This window comes from Morone saxatilis, unplaced genomic scaffold, assembly GCF_004916995.1.
Source record: "Morone saxatilis isolate NCDOM2014 unplaced genomic scaffold, NCSU_SB_2.0 Contig11, whole genome shotgun sequence".
In the NCBI taxonomy this organism is placed as follows: domain Eukaryota; kingdom Metazoa; phylum Chordata; class Actinopteri; family Moronidae; genus Morone; species Morone saxatilis.
Window position 1 is genome coordinate 18,826,637 of NW_023339663.1, and position 20,221 is coordinate 18,846,857.

General features: G+C 40.7%; 1 protein-coding gene across 1 annotated transcript in view; it reads right to left on the reverse strand.

Moving 5' to 3' along the window:
• Positions 1-20,221, reverse strand: part of ush2a (Usher syndrome 2A (autosomal recessive, mild)) — a 197,984-nt gene that overhangs the window by 60,311 nt on the left and 117,452 nt on the right. Inside the window, 12 exon segments of the mRNA XM_035652071.1 lie at positions 7,884-8,105; positions 8,210-8,378; positions 9,327-9,555; positions 10,753-10,865; positions 10,957-11,159; positions 13,663-13,872; positions 14,065-14,228; positions 14,756-14,911; positions 16,303-16,637; positions 19,494-19,582; positions 19,752-19,918; positions 20,009-20,178. Coding sequence (XP_035507964.1) covers positions 7,884-8,105; positions 8,210-8,378; positions 9,327-9,555; positions 10,753-10,865; positions 10,957-11,159; positions 13,663-13,872; positions 14,065-14,228; positions 14,756-14,911; positions 16,303-16,637; positions 19,494-19,582; positions 19,752-19,918; positions 20,009-20,178 — 2,227 coding nt within the window.

Consider the following 20,221-nt stretch of genomic DNA (forward strand, 5'->3'; position numbering starts at 1 on the left):
CTCCTTTTCTCTCTCCTCAATGCTTTAATTCTTTTCCTATCAAACTCTTCATCCTTCTTACATTTCTCTTGATGATGACTCTACTTGTTCCTCTCTTATCCTCTTTTCTCCTCATTATCTTTACATCTTCATCTTGTTTCCCCTCCCTCTTTTCCATCTACCACAGCTCTCTACATCTCTCTCTCTCTCTCTCTCTCTCATCCACTCAGTTCATAGGTCTACATCGTTTGTTTACTGTTCTGCAACTAAACTTCACTATTGTATTATCACCCATTCAGCAGAAATCCAATCCCTGTCTTTGTAAGCGTTATCTGTGTATGGGTGTGTGTGACATGCTTGTCATTTGTGTTAACGTTTTGAAACACACACCTCCTGTTTTCCCTATAAACCGTGTGTGTTTGTGCGTGCGTATGCATGTGCGTGTATGTGTTGACAACATTTTATCACACACCTCTTGTTTTCTCTCTTGCATTGCAGAATGCTTTGGCCCTAATCTTCAGATTTACGTTGGATTTGCATACATTCGTTAATAGCGTCGGGAGCGCTGCGTCAACACAAGGTGCTTAGACAACGTGAATTATTATTAGGGTTTCAGTCATTCCACTTAATGATAAGTCAATATTTAGCCCTGCCAATGAACTACTGATAAAAATGTGTGTTGTGGATTAGGGTTATCCGAGCTCTCTAGGAGACCAAAACCCCTCCACAACTTTAAACAAACCAAACACTTTTAAATACCTGAATATATTACAAGGGGTTTGGCACAAAGTGCACACATACACAAATTGTGTGCATGCATACCAGCAAACACACATGCACACTGAAGCAGCTTTCATAGACACAGACTGGTGGTACACACATGCACTTACACAGAAAGGAGAAAGCACATAAAAGCTGACGTACTTATTAAAAAATGGTGCTTTGGACAATCTTAGCTTAACGCAGACATATATTGGTATCTGCATATGTGTTGATCAATAAATTACAAGATATTGCAGATAAGAAATGCCACAGATATGTTTGAAAAAAAAAAGTTTCTGATTTGTGTTTAATCGTTGGAGAAAGCTTTGCTGCAGCCTGCATCTCTGATGGAAACAAAAAAGTATCTGCAAATGAGGGATATATTCATACTGAGACATCACTGACAGGCTATTTTAGCAATCAAAGATATATTTGTGAATTGTGAATTTCTACTCAATATCAAGGTCACAACTCTTAAATAACTCAATTTAAATTATCCTAATATGTTTGATGTTATGCATTCTTTGAAAAACAACATCAGCTCTCAAAAAACTCTTAATAAACAGTATCAGCCTCAAAAATCCAGTATTGGTTGGGCTCTAGTACACAGAAACACTCAGGAAGCATGCAGGAAGTGTGTGTGTATGTGTGTGTGTGTGTGCACGGGCACACTTTGTGCTCCAGAGGGGCCAGACTATATGTCATGTCGAGAGATGAAATCACAGTGGATTGACTTTCTCACACAGTGCACAGTGTTCCCCTGTGGACACACACATGTGGATGTTAGGGCAGCAAGCACACACATAATCAAAGACACACACATACACACCTACTCTTTTCCCAGCTGACTGGTTGTCCTCTTGTCTTTCTGACGTCTTTTTTTTTTATCTCAACAACATTACCAGCTGGGCATGTGTGTGACATTGTGTGTATGTGCATCTTTGTGCTTATGTGTCTTTGTTGGTTTTAAGTGAGTGTGTGTGTGTGTGTGTGTGTGTGCCTGCGCTGAGCTTAGGTAAATGCTTTGGTAGCAGTTATATTCACCACTCTACAGGGATTCACTAAAAACTGAGACACAGCAAGCAGCTGTTCATGTGTGTGTTTAAAGTGTCTGTGAGAGAATGAGAGAGATGAAGTGAAGTGATGAAGAAATGAACAACTTTGACAAAAGTGATAAAACAGGAAAAAGAAAACAATTGTAAGATGAGATGAATAAGATTTGCTAAACTAAAACAACATAACATGTTGTATTTTGTACCGTGCTTACATCAAAATCAGTGAGGATTAGAGCGCATATCCATCCCATGCACTGAGACATGGAGATTTATGCCATCACTTCAGGGCAGAAGAAAATGATGATAGAGATAACCCTTTTTGTCAGTTACAGACATTTTTTTATCCATTATAGAAATGGTAATTGATGAAATGAGCACTACTTATTTTACAGCGGAAGGCTGATAGACGTTACAGGTAATCCTACATGCTTTCATCTATCAAGTTCTTACACATTCTGCCTCCACTAGTTCTGCCCTCAACCCTACCAGAGACAATGTAGATGACAACACAATGACCCATGGCCCGCCTCCTTCAGGTTATCCATCACTGTCATCAATGTGATCTGGGAGTTGGTGGGTTAGGGGTGTGGCAGAGGCCCCATGTAGCACCAGGATGCTGAAAGCACATTCTGCCCAGCATGTAGAGGTTCTCTAGCAGCTATTGACTGTATAAACTCTTCCAAGACTTGGGTGCATATCCAGTAGGAGAAACATCCCGCGCAGGGATGCTTGGTGCCAAAACAAACAAGTTCAACAAAAAGTTCAAGTGCAACTTTTAACATAAGACACTAGAAGACAACAAAGGAAACGCATCACACATCACTCTGTCTTTGTTGCCATAAAGACATTTACATAATTTCCACGAAACACTGATACAGGCTGATTTAATTGGTTTGGCTAACTTTCACATGCACCAAACACTCTATAAGTTCAGTTAAGAATCATTTTGCACACAAGTAAACTGCACACATTTAAGCAGAGGTATGTAGCTGAAACATTCCATCCAGATATTATTTACAACTATATCTTGTAGAAATCACTTGCTTAAAATATCAAAGTCTCTATGTGTGTGTTTTTGCACATTTGAGCTCAATTTGCCCCTTGCCCATACCTGGAATTTATGTCTTTTAAGTCCACAATGTGTTACAGTAACAACATCAAGAGTAACACAAAGGCAGATAAAATGCGCACGCACACACACACACACACACACAGAGACATACACAGAAAACTGTCCTGATTGCTGTGCTCCTGACAGCCTCCGGTTTTATTCTTGCCAGTCATTAAAGTAAACCTAATAGAAAAGCCATCATCATAAATACATTAACAGAGAGAGAAATGTCTTCCTGTGTTCAGAGAGTACTCGATCTTCTAAAGCAGCCAGACGCTGCTGTTTGGAATGCACTACTGTTGGCCATTTGCTACCCATCATTGATGAGGGGCTTTTGGCAATGATAAACATACGCACACACACACACCCACACAGACATACACACTCAGAAACTGATGAGAATATTTTGGCAGAAACAATGGAAGGACATGAGTGAGTGTAAAGAAACATGTATGTAAACTGCAAAAAACATTCAGATACATATAGAGAAACAGACACCTGCATGCAGAAAGTGAAGCACACTTGCACCAAGTTGAAGTAATAAACCTTGCACACTTACACACACAAATGCATCCACTCTCACAACTCCGCCAGGCTCGGAGTGAGCTAGCTTAACTACTGGGATAATTTCCCTCCAGCAAATGGTCACTGTGCCCTTGAAAAACATATTTGATTATTACTTTTTCTCCCCCTCCTCTTTTTTTCTTTTAGCATCATCACAGCCATTTTCATCACGCGCTCTGATGATGGCACGGCAAGGCGCGTTAAGATAACACCCCGGCACCGCCAGGCTTTTAACACTTAAACGGTGAAAAGGGATATTCAGATTTGTCCTTGAACGTTTGGATGGGGCCTGCTGGGCTGGGACAGAGGGAGGGAGTAGGGGAAGGAGTTAAAGAAATGCACACATGTTTAAGATTCACTTACTTTAGGAAAAGGTGAGGTTAGGAAAGCATTTATGGTAGCACCCACAGTGAGAGATGGAGAAGGTGGGGTTCAAGGGCAGATGGAAGAGTTAAAGAACGATACACTATAAAGAAAAAGTGTGAAGGGGAAATGATTAGTGGAGCACGTGCAATGAGGCGGGGGACTTAGGGAGAGTCAGGGAGCAACGGGAGGCCAAAGACACCACACGCATTCCTTTAAACACCATCTAATCTCATGTAAGTCTTAGCTAAACATCCTACATACAAACTCAGAGACAGAAGAAAAAAGGAGCAAATGAAGAGCTTAAAAGTTGGTCTTGAACCTGCAACACAGGAGGAAATGCTGCAAGAAAAGTGAGGCTCTCTTGTCTAAAAACAAACGGTATTTAATCTACTCGAAAGTGAAATGAAAGCTGTTTAAACAAACTGCCCGATTTGAAAGGGAGGGATTTAGCATAGAGACTTTGTGTTACTGTATAATAACTAGGGAATGCTGAGGGAAGGATTATAGACCATCTCAATAATACCCCAAAGATTAAAACTGGCCAGAGTAGAAGTTAGGCCATTTAAAATGTTGTATTAGTGTTACTACCAGGTAAGTTTGAATAAAAACGCATGTAGGCAGGAACCAAGTGTGCACCTATCGTGATGTCATCCATTGGTTGGTGCGTTGAGTTTGACATTATGGCTGTCGCCATGTTGTTTTTTTGTAGCTACTCATCCGTGGCAGCAAAGAATGGCAGCCTGCCTGGTTACACACGTTCTTGTATTACAGATTACAGAAGAGCACACTTTTGTTGTATGTTTCTGAAAAATATAAGGTGAGAAATAGGCAATGCAGTAACTTAATCTTTATTCATATTTGATCAACAGTACCTAGTTTGATCTCAGTTGCGTGCGTTTGCTGGACGGGCCCTCAAAAGTGTCTTGTCAATCACAAGGCAGCCACGCCCGAAAGAATACCCTGTTCGTATGAGGTAGCCTAATAAGTAGACCTTTTTTGTCTATTTTACTCTAAATGAAACAATGAATTTACAGAATGAACATCATGTTGCAAGGAAAAATACTTGAAAATAGCAGTTAAGACCATAAACTCAATAGGAAACTGTTAACTGAGGTAATAAAATTAGTACCATAAATGGGAAAACCATTTATATAATTGTGGTAAGATAGATTTCTGCTGTAGAGGTGGAGTGCATGGCTGTCTTCCACTGTGTCGTTTCTGATACTAGCACTGGGGGGTAGTAACTAATTACAAATCTTTTAAATCCAAAGTCTGACATAAAAAAAAGAAAATATCAACATCCTAGTTGGAGTAAGTGGGTATCTACAGCTAAACAATAGACTATTCACAACATTCTGGTACACATTTGAACTATAAGGAAAAACTGAAAAAATAAGTTTCCATCAAGTAATTACAAAAACACTTAAAACTTAAAATATGCCAGTCTGCAGGGTGAGTAGGTACATAGATGGGTGGGTGTTGGGTGGGCAGGAATGATATCAACTTACACCATATATAGAGGGAGAACAGTAACAACTTATTTGGCTTACTGTGTGTTTTAATCAAGTTAAACCCAAAGAACCATTTTCGCAGAACACTGTCAACTGGCTAAGTTTTTTGTTTAATTCTTGAGACGGGTTAGGTGAGGTAATGTTTCTGACCCTGTTTCTACTTCACTTGAAATACACTGCTTTTCTGTTTGAAACAGTCCAGACTTGAACACAAACATGTGTGTGTTGTATATTTTTGTTTGAGTGTACACGTGCATGCAATTCTGTGTGTTTACACATGCATGTTTTCTTCATGCGTGTGTGTGAGAATGTGTGTGTGTACATTTACGTGTGCACATGTGCACGGAAGCCGGTAAGTGTATCTGTTGCCAGACGGCTGTCTCCTGGCATTGCTGTTCCCCTGCAGTGTGTGTGTATGGTTGTTGACAGTGTGGACGGTAATGTGTGATAGATCGCACTTCAGGGACCCCATAATCACATCAGCCTAACCTAGTCTATCAGCTGGGCACAATGGGATACCCTTCACTCCTCCTTTAATCTGCTCCATCTAGCTCTTCACCACTCTTCTGTTTTTTTCTCTCACTCACTTTTCCCCTCTTTCTCTGTTCTTTCACAGTATCCTCTGTCTGATTCATATTTTATAGTTTTTAACTACTAACTCTTTCTTTCTTTCTTACTCTTCTTTCTTTCTTTTTCTGACTCTTCTTTCTTTCTTTCTTTAATTTTCTTCTTACAATATAAATTTACATTCAAGTGTATACTATTGTTTGTAGTAAATTGTACTTTATTTGTAGTCTTCTCTCTATTTCTTTTTTTTCACTTTTATCAGTTTTTGACATTTTTTTGACAACTTATTTGAAGGTACAATATTATTTACTTTAAATATAATTGCATGTTATCTTTATTCTTCTCTTGTCTTCTCATTTTCTTTCTTTCCATTTTTCTTTCTTTTTGTCTGGACATGGTGAGAGGCAGCAATGAGAGTGACTGGTGCCAAGGTTAAGTAGCCTATCCTATAATAGGTGTTGCTGTGTGAATGTTGTGTGTGTGAGTGTGAGTGTCTTGAAACAGACGTGTGGGGTCGAGGTTGCATAGCCAGCCCCAAGGCTCCCCGACAGCGCAGTGCACCCGGCAAATGGCCCTTAGCCTTGCTAGCGCCGCTAGCCCTACGATCCATCATACCATATGTTCTCAATGGGGAAGCTAACGCTAATGACTGATGAGTGGATGGGAAGGGGGCACATAAAGAAAGGGAGGGGAGAAGAATAGGGTGAGGAAGAGAGGAGAAATAAAAGGGTGGTGGGAGGAGGCCAGAGTAAGCTGGGAAACAAGTTGAGGGAAAGTAACAAAGAACATGACAAAGGAGAAGAGGAGATGTGAAATAAATAAAACCAGGAGATGGAGAGGAAGAGGAGGGGGGAGCATATGCACTCCTTGGGAGGCCACCTCAAATGAAGAATGACCATATAGCCTGCTCAGTTGGAAGAAAAAGGAATTTAGTGGAGAAGAAAATGAAACAGATGAGAGGAAACAAGTAACGGGGCGATGGAGTAAAATACTCAGAAATTTAATTATCGCTAAAAGTCTTACAATTTCATGAAAAGTAAACATGTTGGAAAGAATGAAAGAAAGTAAGATTTTATAATAACTTTTTTGTCAGCATGCATGTATTTTATTGTCTGTAGGGATCTTGTGTGTGTGTCAGTGTGTGTCTGTGTGTCTGTGGATAGGCTAATGGAGTACTATAGGCCTGTCCATATGGGGCCATTGTTTATGTGTGATGAATAGAGTCCACGTGTCTGTCTCTGGCACTCAACACTAAGCGAACCCTGCCGAGGGCACCCTGTTGACTCTGTGTGTGTGTTTGTGTGTATGTGTGGGTGCTTGTAATATGTCTATATGTGTGAAAGTGTGTGTGACTGTATGTGTTTGTGTGAAGGAGAGAGAATGAGTGTGTATTTGTCCTGCTGTGTGCTTGGCAGTGCCCTCAACGGTGCCATCCCGAGTGTGTTTCATCATCATCTGCCATGACAAAGATGTCTAATGACACACACATACACCCACACCCACACATACACACACACACAGTCCCATCTGTGCCATGGTATCCGGGTGCTTTGGGACACTGCAGGAGAGGAAGAAAGGGAAACGACCCCACGTTCCTACACCATGTGTCTACCTCAACCCTTTTTGCTTTACTCTCTTCTCCTATCATTTTCTATCTTTTCCCAAAATAAACATTAAAAACGTCACAACCAAACTCTGACAAATTCCTTTTTGGTAAGAGTAACTTGTTTTCTGAACAAAGGGCCTTTTTGTTGATTGGATTTTACAATAAAGAACTTTCTCGAAACAAAACTGTTTTCTATACAGAAGGCTCAGAAGGCCATCAAAATTCATCCAGTGTGGGCAAAAAACTTAATTTTTATTTTCTCCCTCTTAAAAAATAGGAACAATTATATTTATATTTTACATTTAATTATTATAACAGTTAATGTTAATCTATGTTTGTATCTGTGTCTTTCCTTCACCCACCTGGAACGTATGTATGCCCTTCCCCCCTCTCAGCATCACCGCAGCACACCAATGTATCATCTTCAATCCGGCCTCCACAGCATTGGACCCCATAGCCATCATGGAGGCTCCCACTACAGCAGACCTGCCTGCCTTTCATCGAGTAAGGAACCCCCCCACAGCAGCTGTCACCCAGGCCCACTGAGACCCGGCCCTGCGAGTGGTCAGGACAGCACTTTTCATCTACAAAGACAAGGACAGATGAAGGAAACACTTGAACAACATGGAAAAGGGTAGACTCCAGTCAAGTAGAAAAGTGTAAACATATGAAGCGGTTTGAAACTCACTGGTTTTTACATGAACATAGTATCCTCCGCAACACTGGTGGTCAGGGAGAGCTGGAAGCAGTTTGCCATTGCAGCACGCCGGATTGGAAAAATTACTTAAACTCAGGTATCTGCCCTCACAGCAATGATGATGCAGTTTCTTAGTGTACAATAGTCCACTGCAGCAAACCTGGTTGACACACAATTGCACACACATGAGAAAGTATCTAAACGAAATCCACACAAACAGATAGAGTCATGCATTGAAAGTATAGGACTATCTGCCAAACAGGAGGCCATTTGACTTTTAATGTCGCTATGTAGCTGGGCTTATTTAAAGGACCAGTGTGGAGGATTTAGTGGTAGCAGTGTGTTGCAGATTCCAACTCCGCCCGCTTCACCCTCCCCTCCCCTCCCCTCCCCTCCCAAACGCAAAGAAGAAACTATGGAGCCTGCAAAATGCCCGGCCCTATCTACAGCCAGTGTTTGGATTGTCTGTTCTGGGCTACAGTGGAAACATGGTGGTTCAGCATAGGAGACTCCATGGAAGGCGACCCACAGCGTCTGTAGATATAAAAGGCTCATTCTAGGGTAATGAAAACATGACAATTCTTATTTTCAGGTGATTATATACTAATGAAAACATACCAAATAATATATTCCATTTCTGCCAATAGATCCTTCTAGTAAAAGGTTACACACCAGACCTTTAAGGGGTTCGAAAGCAAAGACCCTGGACTTATATCTTGTTTTACACATTGTTGTTGATGTGGAAGTTTTATTTAAAAGAGGCTGTCACAGACAGGGGAAAAGGTCCGGAGAGAGGATTAAAGCAGGAGAAATATGAAAACAAAGCAGAACAGAAGAGAGGAAAAATATACCCCAAAATGCATCATTCTCAATACACCCATAATCATTATGTGTGTTGTGTCTTGCTTTTCAAAAGAGTATTTTATTACATATGTCATCAACACGAGGCATATAGAAGTTTGTGTGGTTCAACGCAATACTCTTGACTTGACAAAAAATGAAAAACAGTACCCCTCTAGAACAATCAATATTGTACTGGGTTGACCTGTAAGTGCTGTCTGTTTCTTCAAAAACTAAAATAAGTTCCAAATTAAAAGAATATAATCACCTGAATGTCAGGATGGAAGCAGGATGTCCCACACACACCATGACTGGCAGGACACTGCAGGTAGGAACATCTGAACTTTACACCACCTGCACCTGCTGACTCTTCCCCGACAGAGGATGTGACCCCTGTTGACCCAACGGCACATGACCTCAGGGTCCGTCTTAAGATCTCAAAGCCCAGCATAATCCCACTGGGTCTGCCTGGATGGGACCAGTCCAACCTCACCGCCCTGACAGAGGGAGACACAAGGCAGGAAAAGAGAGAGAGAGAGAGAGAGAGTGAGAGATCATGGTATGTTCTTCACACTTCTTTCACACTACCGGGAGACACACAAAAACTTTGTCATACTCAAACACACACACAGAGTTACAGTGTCAGGGTGTGTGTATCTTTATACACTTCTCACTATTGATTTTCCTCTTTTTTATCTCTGACATCTTTGACAGGGGGAAGACCTGTGTAGTAACACACAGAGTTACAACTTCCACACTCTCCTAGATAGAAAATATGCCGCAAATCACCACTTCCTCTGTAACTATGAGATTTGCAACGTTGCAATTTAGGTCAAACACAGGAAGTAAAGATTGTAAAATGTCACTAAATTTAACTGACTGCAAATAACATGTCATCTTAAATTAATATTTTATTAATTTTGGAAGCTGTTAAAAATAAACTCCAAGGTAATAGGATTACATTATATAGTCAGAATACTTTAATACATTACTGTATGCTAAAATTTTAACATTGCTTATCAGTAATTATAGCTGAATATTAGTCAATCTTGATAGACTACTGAAGACAAATTCATGCCACAGTCCCTGTGTCTTCTAGGGCTGTAGGTTTTACAGCAGTAGGAATAAATAGTTTTAGTTTGTATGCCGACAAAATATGGTTTCAAAGTACAGCTGAAATTGTGTAATAAAAACACTTTTGATTATGTTATTCTTAATTTATGTAAAAGTTGCCAAGTAAAATTACATTTTGCATGCAGTCCTTTTGTAAACAGTGCACATCTCCTGCTGCCTTTACAAGACCAAAAAAGTAGCTCCACCGTTTACTCTGTTACTGCCAGCTGTATTGATTTTGTTGTGTCAAACATGCAAACCAACCTCTTGCACTGTCGATAAACATTAATGATTTCTACATTCAAACTAAAAGATATGAAGTTTCATGAACCTGGAACAATACTAAAAATAGTCAAGATTCAATATTTTCATTCCATTTCATAAATAGCAAGTGAGGCAACGTTACATTACATTTAGCTGACACTTTTATTCAAAGCAACTCACAATTAGTGCATTCAACCATGTGAATACAACCCAAAAATTGCTAAGATCATCCAAGTACATCAACTTCCATCTGCTGAACTGCTTCAAGTGCTACAAGTTAAAGAATAGGTCAAAAATTTGGTACATCTCTGTATTACCTGGGACTGATCACTTGTGTGTGTGGTGTGGCCATGTCAACAGGCAGGTCCTCCACAGTAGTTGTCTGAGTAACATTACTCCGCACACACGCATACACAGTACACACCTCCACCTGAAATACACAAACACGGCAGACAAAAAAATAATGCACATTTGTGCGTCTGTGTTTGGAGATGCATGTCTGCTTTCATTTGTATGTGTACCTGTACATTGTAGACAGTAAAAGGCAGCAGGTCCCCCAGCAGGTAGGACCCTGAGCTGTTGTCTACGCTGCCATGAAGACGGTCATTAACATAGATGTAGTAACCAGTAACTGCTCCATTGGGCCGTAGAGGAGGGAACCATAGCACACGTACTGTGCTGCTGTTAACTGGCACCACTTCTGGGGCAGACATCCCGTCTGGCTCTGAGGATGGCACATGTGAGTACATTGACCCCAAATTGTTTAATTCTAAAGAACAACAAGTCATCTTCAAACTTATATGCTTGAATTGTGGTATGAAACCAGTGCTCTCAACATAACGTAAGCTTTTACGTATGGACTACTTCCACTGCTACAATAATGTAAAAACAGAGCTGCAAATGATGGGATTGTATTTTCACACCAAATTCATTTGATAACTGCTTGTACCTTCCTTTGTTTTTTTTACACAAAAACTACACCACTGAAACTTTAAAATGTCCTTATACAGTGCATCAGTCAGGCTGGAATCCTGAAAAAAGGCTATATAATGGTTGGCCCCAGTATGCATGAATGAGATTTCATAATAGACGTACCATTCTCAATCTGGGCATATGTTTTAGCTATCATGCAAGTTTGGTTCAAAGTTATTTTAGTAGCAGCACTAGTTTTACACAATGAGTGCAGACACCTGCCTGACAAACTTTTCAAAGCTCAAACATCAACACAATCAAGAGGTGCATTTGTACGAGTATGTGTGTGAAAGAGAAGGAAAGAGATAGAGATGGACACAGAGAGGTTATAGGGGTGCGATTGTGTGTACCGCATGGCATGTTTGTCTGACAGAGAGAGACAGAGACTGTTGGTGTGCATATAAAGGGCACCTGTGAGTCTGTGTGTTAGTAAGGGAGTGAGACCACCTGTGTGTCCTCTGTGTATGCAGTATTGTGTTGATAACGCTATTTAGCAGTAAATAAAATGCAGAGCAATGGGCTGGGTTTAGATAAGTGCAGTGGCAGCATATAAACTGGTTTAACTTCTCTTACATGTGTTCATTTTTATTATGAATACTAGATTGATTCTGCATCACTTTTTCTCTCTCTCATAGGTTATAGCTAATCTTTCTCTGAGACAGCCTCTACCGTTCTGTGTTGTGTTATATACTTGCTCGATCTTTCACTGTTTGAAAGGAAGGAGTGAACGACAGACACAATGAAAGACATTGGAAAATCTGACAAATGGAGCACAAGTATGAGCTAATCTGTGAATGACTACGAAGATAAAGAGACAGTGAACATTTAAAAGTCAAGGGGAGGGACAAAGAACACAGAATATTGTTAATGTAACAGTTTCATTTAATGACAATGGAGATCAGGTTGTGAGTAGAAAAGTGAGAAAAAGAGGAACCAAACAAAGAGGAAGAGAATATGCGAGATGGTGTGTGAGACAGGTAATCATATAGACTCCATCTATTATTCTAAGTGAAAATGCACTCAGCTAAGAGAAGTTAACCCAATTCATTTGCTGCCAATGCACTTACCTAAACCCAACCTACTGCTCTACATTTCATTTACTGCAGGATGGCATTATCAACGCAATACTGCACACTGAGCCTCTTTGACTCATACACACACACACACACACAGACAAGCACACACATTTCTCTTGCCAATTAGTCCTGATGTTGGCATTGCCCTATAGATTGCTGGTTGGTAGGGTTGAGCTGCATTAGTTAAAATATATTTGGCCTTGGTGTGTGTGTGTATGTGTGTGTGTGCACACTCTTATGGCTGTAAAATAATGAAATTACCTCCAGAGCCCTCTCAGTTAAACGAGCCGTGCTTTGCCTTTAGCACCTAATGATTTTCTAATGTTTTTAATGCACTTTTTATTATACTGCTCAGATTAGAGAGAAAGAGAGAGGTCTCTGACATATGACTGTACTGAAAAAGAAAGAGAACTGTGTGTGTATGGGGGGCGCAAAGAAAACAACAGACAGACTGAGCAGCCTCTGACATATGAATACATAGAGTGATTTGGAAGATAACCCTCAAATGCTGAGAGGTTGGGCTGAGAGTTCGAGAGGGAAATGGAGAGAAAAGTCTTGATGACAGTTGGATAACTTGTGCAATGCATATAGTAAAAACGTTGCTTATTTTCTACTTACCACACTCTCTCAAAACTCCAGATTTTAGATTCTGATAAAGAGTCTCAGTTGTTCATTTTACAAATATTAACAGACGATGCAAAGACATCAAATGAAGATCTAGTAAGAGGTATATTGTATTGTAATGTATATGTTTGCATATGTTGGTGGAACGTTTCCATTTCAACATAAGATACAATTTATTTTAGTATAGATGTTCCCCATAGAATATCTAAGTATAGTTATTAGCCTGCATAAGACATGAGAACACCCATGTTTACTGTCTTATGCGTATGGCTGTGTGTGCAGTTTGCGTGCGTTTGTCTGCGTGCAGTGCCAACAAGCATTTTACAACCCCTCAAATCTGCCTCATACACACACGCACTTTGTATTGATTTCATGCCTTGCTACATGATGTGTTTAACATCTCATCAGAAGCACAGAGTTGCAGGGAAATTGACACAGACACCTCTCGTGGATGTATTCAATTTATGTACTGTGCATGACACACTCATATATACATATGTGCACATTAACACCCTCACTCATATATGTGCAGTAAGAATAGTAAGTAAGTAATACCTCCATCCTCTGTGGTGACGTTAACCATTGCCTTAGTTGTATTATGTGCTCCATTGGACACCTGTAATGACACCCGATATGTGGTACTGGGCCAGAGGTCACTTATCACTGTGGAGATAATCTCTTGGGGGAAAACCAAGATTTGACTTGACTGGGCAGACTCTATTGTCAGAAAGTAAGACTCCACGTCTCCCTGTAGATCTTGCAGAGCTGAAAAAAAGACACAAATAGAGATGGATAGTGAGAGAGCAGTTAACAAAACTGAATTTTGTGTCGCTATTTTCACTTTTTAGCTTATTTTCAAGTCACATAACAATCATAGAATATATGGCAATGAAAGACCTTTTCTGGGCAGACTGTGTGTGTTTTGAGTGTGTGTCTTTAAGAGAGAGGATATCTTACAGGGTTGTGTCCAGTTGACCTGTACAGCAGTGTGATTGACAGCTTGGGCAGACAGAGACGGAATGTGGTGGGGAACCCCTGCCATGGTCACACCGATAACAATCTCTCCTGAGGAGAAGCCTATGTCATTCTCTACCTCTAGCTGGTATTCGTAACGGGTGAATCTGTTGAGAGAAAATATTGCGTTTTTTGATAGGCGGGACACAACAGCGATTAATGTTGCTGGAAAATATCGTCAAGATTCTGAATAAAAGACTGAAAAAAAGTAGTTTCTTCTATCAGTCATTCAAAAATAGCTTGGCAAAGAAAAAATAACATGCTAATAGAGACTAGTTCCTAGTGCAAGTGACAAAAAAATAAAAAAATAAATAAAATCCTGCAAAGTAAAAAGTGCTGACACGTTCAAAAGTTTGTCAGTTTACTACTTGAATAAAACACAGTAGAGACACAAACCAGAAAAGAGTACACCCGTTTAGCAAGCATAGAGAAAAAAAAATTTGCTTCCACCAAGTGCCAAACTGAGATTAGGGGACGCTGTGTGAAAAACAATTTAATTCTTTGGGATATTTGCTTAATGTATCTTTGAGCGGTATTAAAAGATCGGCATCAGCGGCAGCTCGCCGATCGGCTCTGCACACACGGTTTGCTGCGGCGCCGGCGTTTGCTCTAGAGCTCATTTCAGTAATCTCACCTGCTTAGGCCTTTATCTTGGTAGAACAATTTGGTGCCGGAGTAAACATGGAGCCAGCGATGGAGATCTTCAGAGGGGGGAGGGGACATGGCTGTTACCGTGGGGACCTTGGCAATGGCCAGGGGCTGGTGGATTTTACGTCTGAGCAACTTGTATCTGAAGGGGAAATTTGAATAAAAAGAAACACACACACATGGTTGGATGTTTAGGAATGCATTAACACACAACATGTGTTCACAATTGCACCAGTATGAGCACACACCCACATGGAAATACACACACGCCTGCACACACGTGCATGTATAAAGACATAACCACACACACAATTTTCAACTCTTCTCCTTATCACTCATTTCCTCCTCTTCTGCTGTTTTTCATCATCTCTATTCTTTTGCGTTCACTGTATCTCACCCCACCCTCCCGACGCCCCTCCCTCTGTTGTTTTTTCTGCAGGGTTTGTGTTTTCCTCTCCCCACAGTGATGCTAATTTCTGCTGTAATCAGAAGAGAAGGGCTTAATGCCGCCTTTTAACCAACCCACTTAGACAAACACACAGAGCTGAGCAGAGCAGAACAGAGAGACGGGCTCATGCATTTTAATCGCCTGCCAGGAAAATGGACCTTTATTTTAGGCCTAATCTCCGACAGAGTAGAACAGGACAGAACAAAACGGACCAGAATGTGCGTCAGGACTGAGAAAACAGTGATTAAAAAATGCACAACACTTAGCTCATTACCAGGGCACTCATGTTAGCAGCTTGTTAACGCGTTCCAATCTGCCTGTTTGCTTACATTTTTCAGTAACAATTGAACATCTCCAGAATGTGTCTCTCGAAAACAACATGCTCATTTGGAGTCTTTGCTGCCTGGTTTCTAACTTTGGGCTTCAGCTAATGAATGAAAATACAGGGTCAATTTCGATTATATAAAGTTATGATGGTTACACAGATTGGGATCCACACATATTAGCTCATCATAATTAGTTTAAATTAGTTATTAAATTCCTAGAACCATCAGAAAGCAGTAGACGCAATTTGTTTGGTTCTGTGTATTTTGGAAGCAGTTATGTCTGACTGATTCATAGTGGGAATGTTGACTGAATCATGTTGAGATTGCTGCTGTGGACACGTGAATCTGACCTGGATAATATGTATTTTAAGGTGACTTTTGTATTTTTACATGGTGTATTTCTACACACAACTCATCATCCTTCCTTTGTAATTTTTTACTGTATGTTCTGTTAAATACACACACGTTCCCCCATACATATTGATTGACACACATTTTATATGTCTAAATGTTACGTGCAACACACTAATACAATTTTCACTAGCCAGTCAATGTAATGCAGGTACTGAAGAACATTGCTGGGAAAAGTAATGTTACAGTAAACATTTAGTTACTCCATTTCATATTTTTTGCCCTTTTCATTTAAATGTTTTCGTACTAGTTTTACTATTCATATTGCAAGTTTATTGCAATATTGATGAAAAAGAAAAACAAGGGAATTTGGTGTGATGGTGTATCATTGCACAGCCTCTGAATTACCTGATGTTTGGTCCATTGGGTCTGCTTGGTGGTTGCCAGGAAATAGCCAAGAAAGACTCACTGACTGCCACTACGGACAGTAGTGCAATACCTTCAGGACTTGTGGGTAATGTGGTAGCTAGAGTGGGCAGGCTTTCTGTACATCCTCCAACATATCCACCACCCATGGAACAAGCTAACAAAGTGATACTGTAGTTTGTGTATGGAATGAGGTCCGTTATTGTGACGTTGAGCTCAGGAGAATTTGCACTGTCATGGAAGATGCGGGGTTCTGGGAGGCGGATCTCATAACCATGGATTTCTCCATTGGGAATAAGTGGAGGAGACCATGTGACCTGAAACACAAGTGTGTTAGATTTAAGTTCTGAGTTATTCATTCAAAATACAGTATTGAGAGAAAACCAAAGGCCTAGTTCACTTGATCCCTCACTTCTAACTGTCCTGTCATTATCCCAACAAAGTCATCTCATTGGTCGGCTGGGAAGTCTAAATGTTCTCAGCATGCTGCAGACAGCAGAAAGCTTTTAGATGGATGAACTACAGGAAGTCATGGTACAGTGCGTGTGTGTATGTGCAAAGCTTGCATGTGTGTGCTCATGCAAACACATATCTGCAGAGAAATGCAAGTGTGGTCAGTTGAGTGCTACTTGTGCTATGATGTAGGTAGTATCTGTGCGTGCGTACATTGTCACCTGGGTATGTGAATGTACAGCATTAGGATGATCACGGTGTGTGTGTGTGTGTGTGTTCAACTCTCTAGTGGGGAAAGATAACCTGACTTTGACTTGAGCAGAAGATTCCTTTCATCAAATTTAAAACAGGGCACACACACAAAAACACACGCACATGCACAAACACCATGCTAAAATAATGAAAACAGCTGGTAATGGAATTGGTGCATGCAAAAACAAAAGCTTGCTGTCGTTCAGCACTGCATCTGATTTGGAAACAGTTCAGTCTGTCAGCATTTCAGAGTGAAGATGAAGGTAACTGGCACACACACAAATGGGCAATACACACACACACACACACACACACATACACGTTTGAATTACAGATATCTATACAATAAATATTTTGTGTATACATCTACATACAAACAGCGCGTACACACACACACACACATCTGTGTTCATGTACTGTGTGCTCTAACACACTTACGGATACAAACTGTCATGTAGAATAACTGATCAGTTCACAGCTTGTTGAGACTTATGAGTTTAGGTGATTAAGTGGTCAATGTTGATGAGAGTATTATGAATGAACGTCAAGAATAATTATTTCTCATGCAACCTTGATATTCATTTAACAAGTGACACTGTGAGGTGATACAGGACACACACACACACACACACACACACACACACACACTCTGAGCCACACACACAACCACATATGGGCAGGGTCATGTTGAGTTAGGTAGCTCATTTCCCAAAGTGCGTGTTGGGTGTGCTTTGTGGTGGAAGTCATTTACAGATTGAATAGCCTGATGTAATCTGGAGATGGTGAAGACAGCAGAGACCCCGGGCTGACACAGAGCACTGGGGCTAAGGCCAGTACAGTATGTGTGTATGTGTGTTTGTATATGTGTTTATGTGTATATGAGTGAGAGAGAGACAGATGATAGAGTTGGTAGTGAGAGAGAATAGGTGTGTGTGTGTGTGTAAGGACGTGGTGTATGTGTGTGTGTCTTTGTGTGTCTTTGTGCATCTATGCCATTATAATCAGAGAATAACTCAAAGGCACCGAGAGAGTGCTAGCCTCTGCAGCTGACAATACAATTCTACTATTTCTTTGTACATGAATCAACATTCCCACTTAAACATTAAGGTAATTTTATATTGTCATCCTGCAAACCTGATTTTATTATATTTATGGTTAAAGAGTGAAAAATATGGTGGTAATGGTAGATCACAGATCAGAAGATGGCCAAAATCTAATTAATGGTTTAATTCACTAAAGTTTAAAAATGCATATATCATAACTAACAAACTACCAGAGAATGTACAAGTAAACTATCTTGGTAGAGATAATGAGTGTGAGAATGAGAAACTAATCACTTGACCCTAACAAAGTAGCAGAGAACATTTAGAGTGGTTACAGTCTACTCTTTACGATCATTGCAAATACAAAACCTGCATTACAACAATCAAGGTGTTGATCTTCATCACTTACTGCATAGCAGTACAGACTATTCCACTCACAGTCTGATAAAGCCAAAATGACACTGTCTTTGAATAACAGAGATGCCATCCTAATATCAGAATCGCACACATTCAGTGGACTTTGGCTGTGCCTTGATAACCTGACCAGTAGTATAACTACATAAAAGGACACGGACAAAACAAGCAAACTGAAAAGAAAATGTGACAATGGGAGAGAGTTAATACCTCGATGAGCAAGAAGTGATATGAAAAAGAAACCATTTAGAGAATGAAGGGAGATACTCAAAATCCGCTCTATGTTGTCAAGGTCAATTGGTAACCAGGAAGCGGCCTCCTGTCTGTCCAATTAGCAACAACCAGGAAGAAACACTTTCCTTCTCGGACCTATGACCCCTAAAGCTGTGCTGCTGCAGAGATGACAGGGGCGGTTCTGAAATGATGACAGGCATTAGCATTTTTCTGCAGTTAGCATTAGTGCAGGGTTGTGAGTGCATGTGTGTGCGTCTGTGTGTGTGTGTGTGCATGCGTTCAATATTGTTTCAGAGGCTTCTGTTGATAGGCCTTGATGTGGGATTAGCCAGTGGTGGAATTTAACTCTGGCCCCTCCTTCAAAATGGCCGACAGGAAGGAAGCTGCCTCAGACAGGGTCACAGCCCCTCCCATTTTCTGAAGGGGACCTTGAGTTGAATGTTTTTCTTTCTCATTAAATCTCAAGAAGGAACGACAAAGGAATCAGTGTGACATTGCTTTGTCTTTTCTACTCTGAGTGACTGAGGAGATTTGCCGTATTGTATTTTCTCTGTATTTTCCATTTCAAGAAACTTAAACACTTTTTTAAATTCTAAAAGCTCAGAGATTCTGAAAACTTTTATCAGTTGAATGTAATGGGAGATATTTCATTTTACAATCAGTAGCACCATGGCTTACTTGACATTAAATGTGTGTGCTTCAGTCATATCTCAGAACTTTTGTGCTCTCATGTCAGACTTAAGAGGTTTTTTGTGAACCTGTGAGAAGTCAACATACCTGAAGTGACTCTGTACCCAAGACCTTCACCCTCGGTGGACTGAGACCAGCTGGCCGAGACGGTCTGGTGGTGATATTGACCCAGGGTCCTGCAAGTATGTAAAAATATGTGGTTGAAAATCTTCCAAATAGCAAAAGTTGGAAGCTTCATCCTTAAGCTGCCACTAGACCGTGTAAAATGCAGCATTCACACATCTTGATCAAATTCTGGTGGTTTGGTGGATTTAATTTCAGTTGAGCCCATTATTATGATTTTACCTGTTGTGTTGCCAGCCTGATTATGGAGCACAAGCCGATACTGGTAGCTAGTCCAGGGACTGAGAGCTGATGAAGAGTCCAGGAAGGAAAGAGGAGGAGGGTCTGGTGGTAGATGGCCCACTGTGGACACTTGTTTGGTCCCAGCAACTCTGCGCTCAATCAGCCATCTATGACCAGCACAAGATACAATGGAGTTTATATACAAAGCGGAGTGTCACAGAGGAATTGCAGTTTTACAGTATGTGACAATATCTCACCGCTCCAGTGGGCCATTGCTCAACTCCGGTGCACCCCAGGACAAGAGAACAGAAGTGGGGGTGTCAGAGTAAAGGTGAGGTGCAGGAACCCCTTCAGGGGGAGCTGGGAGAGTACGGAAGCTCGGAGACATCCCAGACACTGAACAACCCACACTGGTGCACGCTTCCATCTAGATAGTAACATCACAATGTGAAATGCGTTTCTAGGTATAA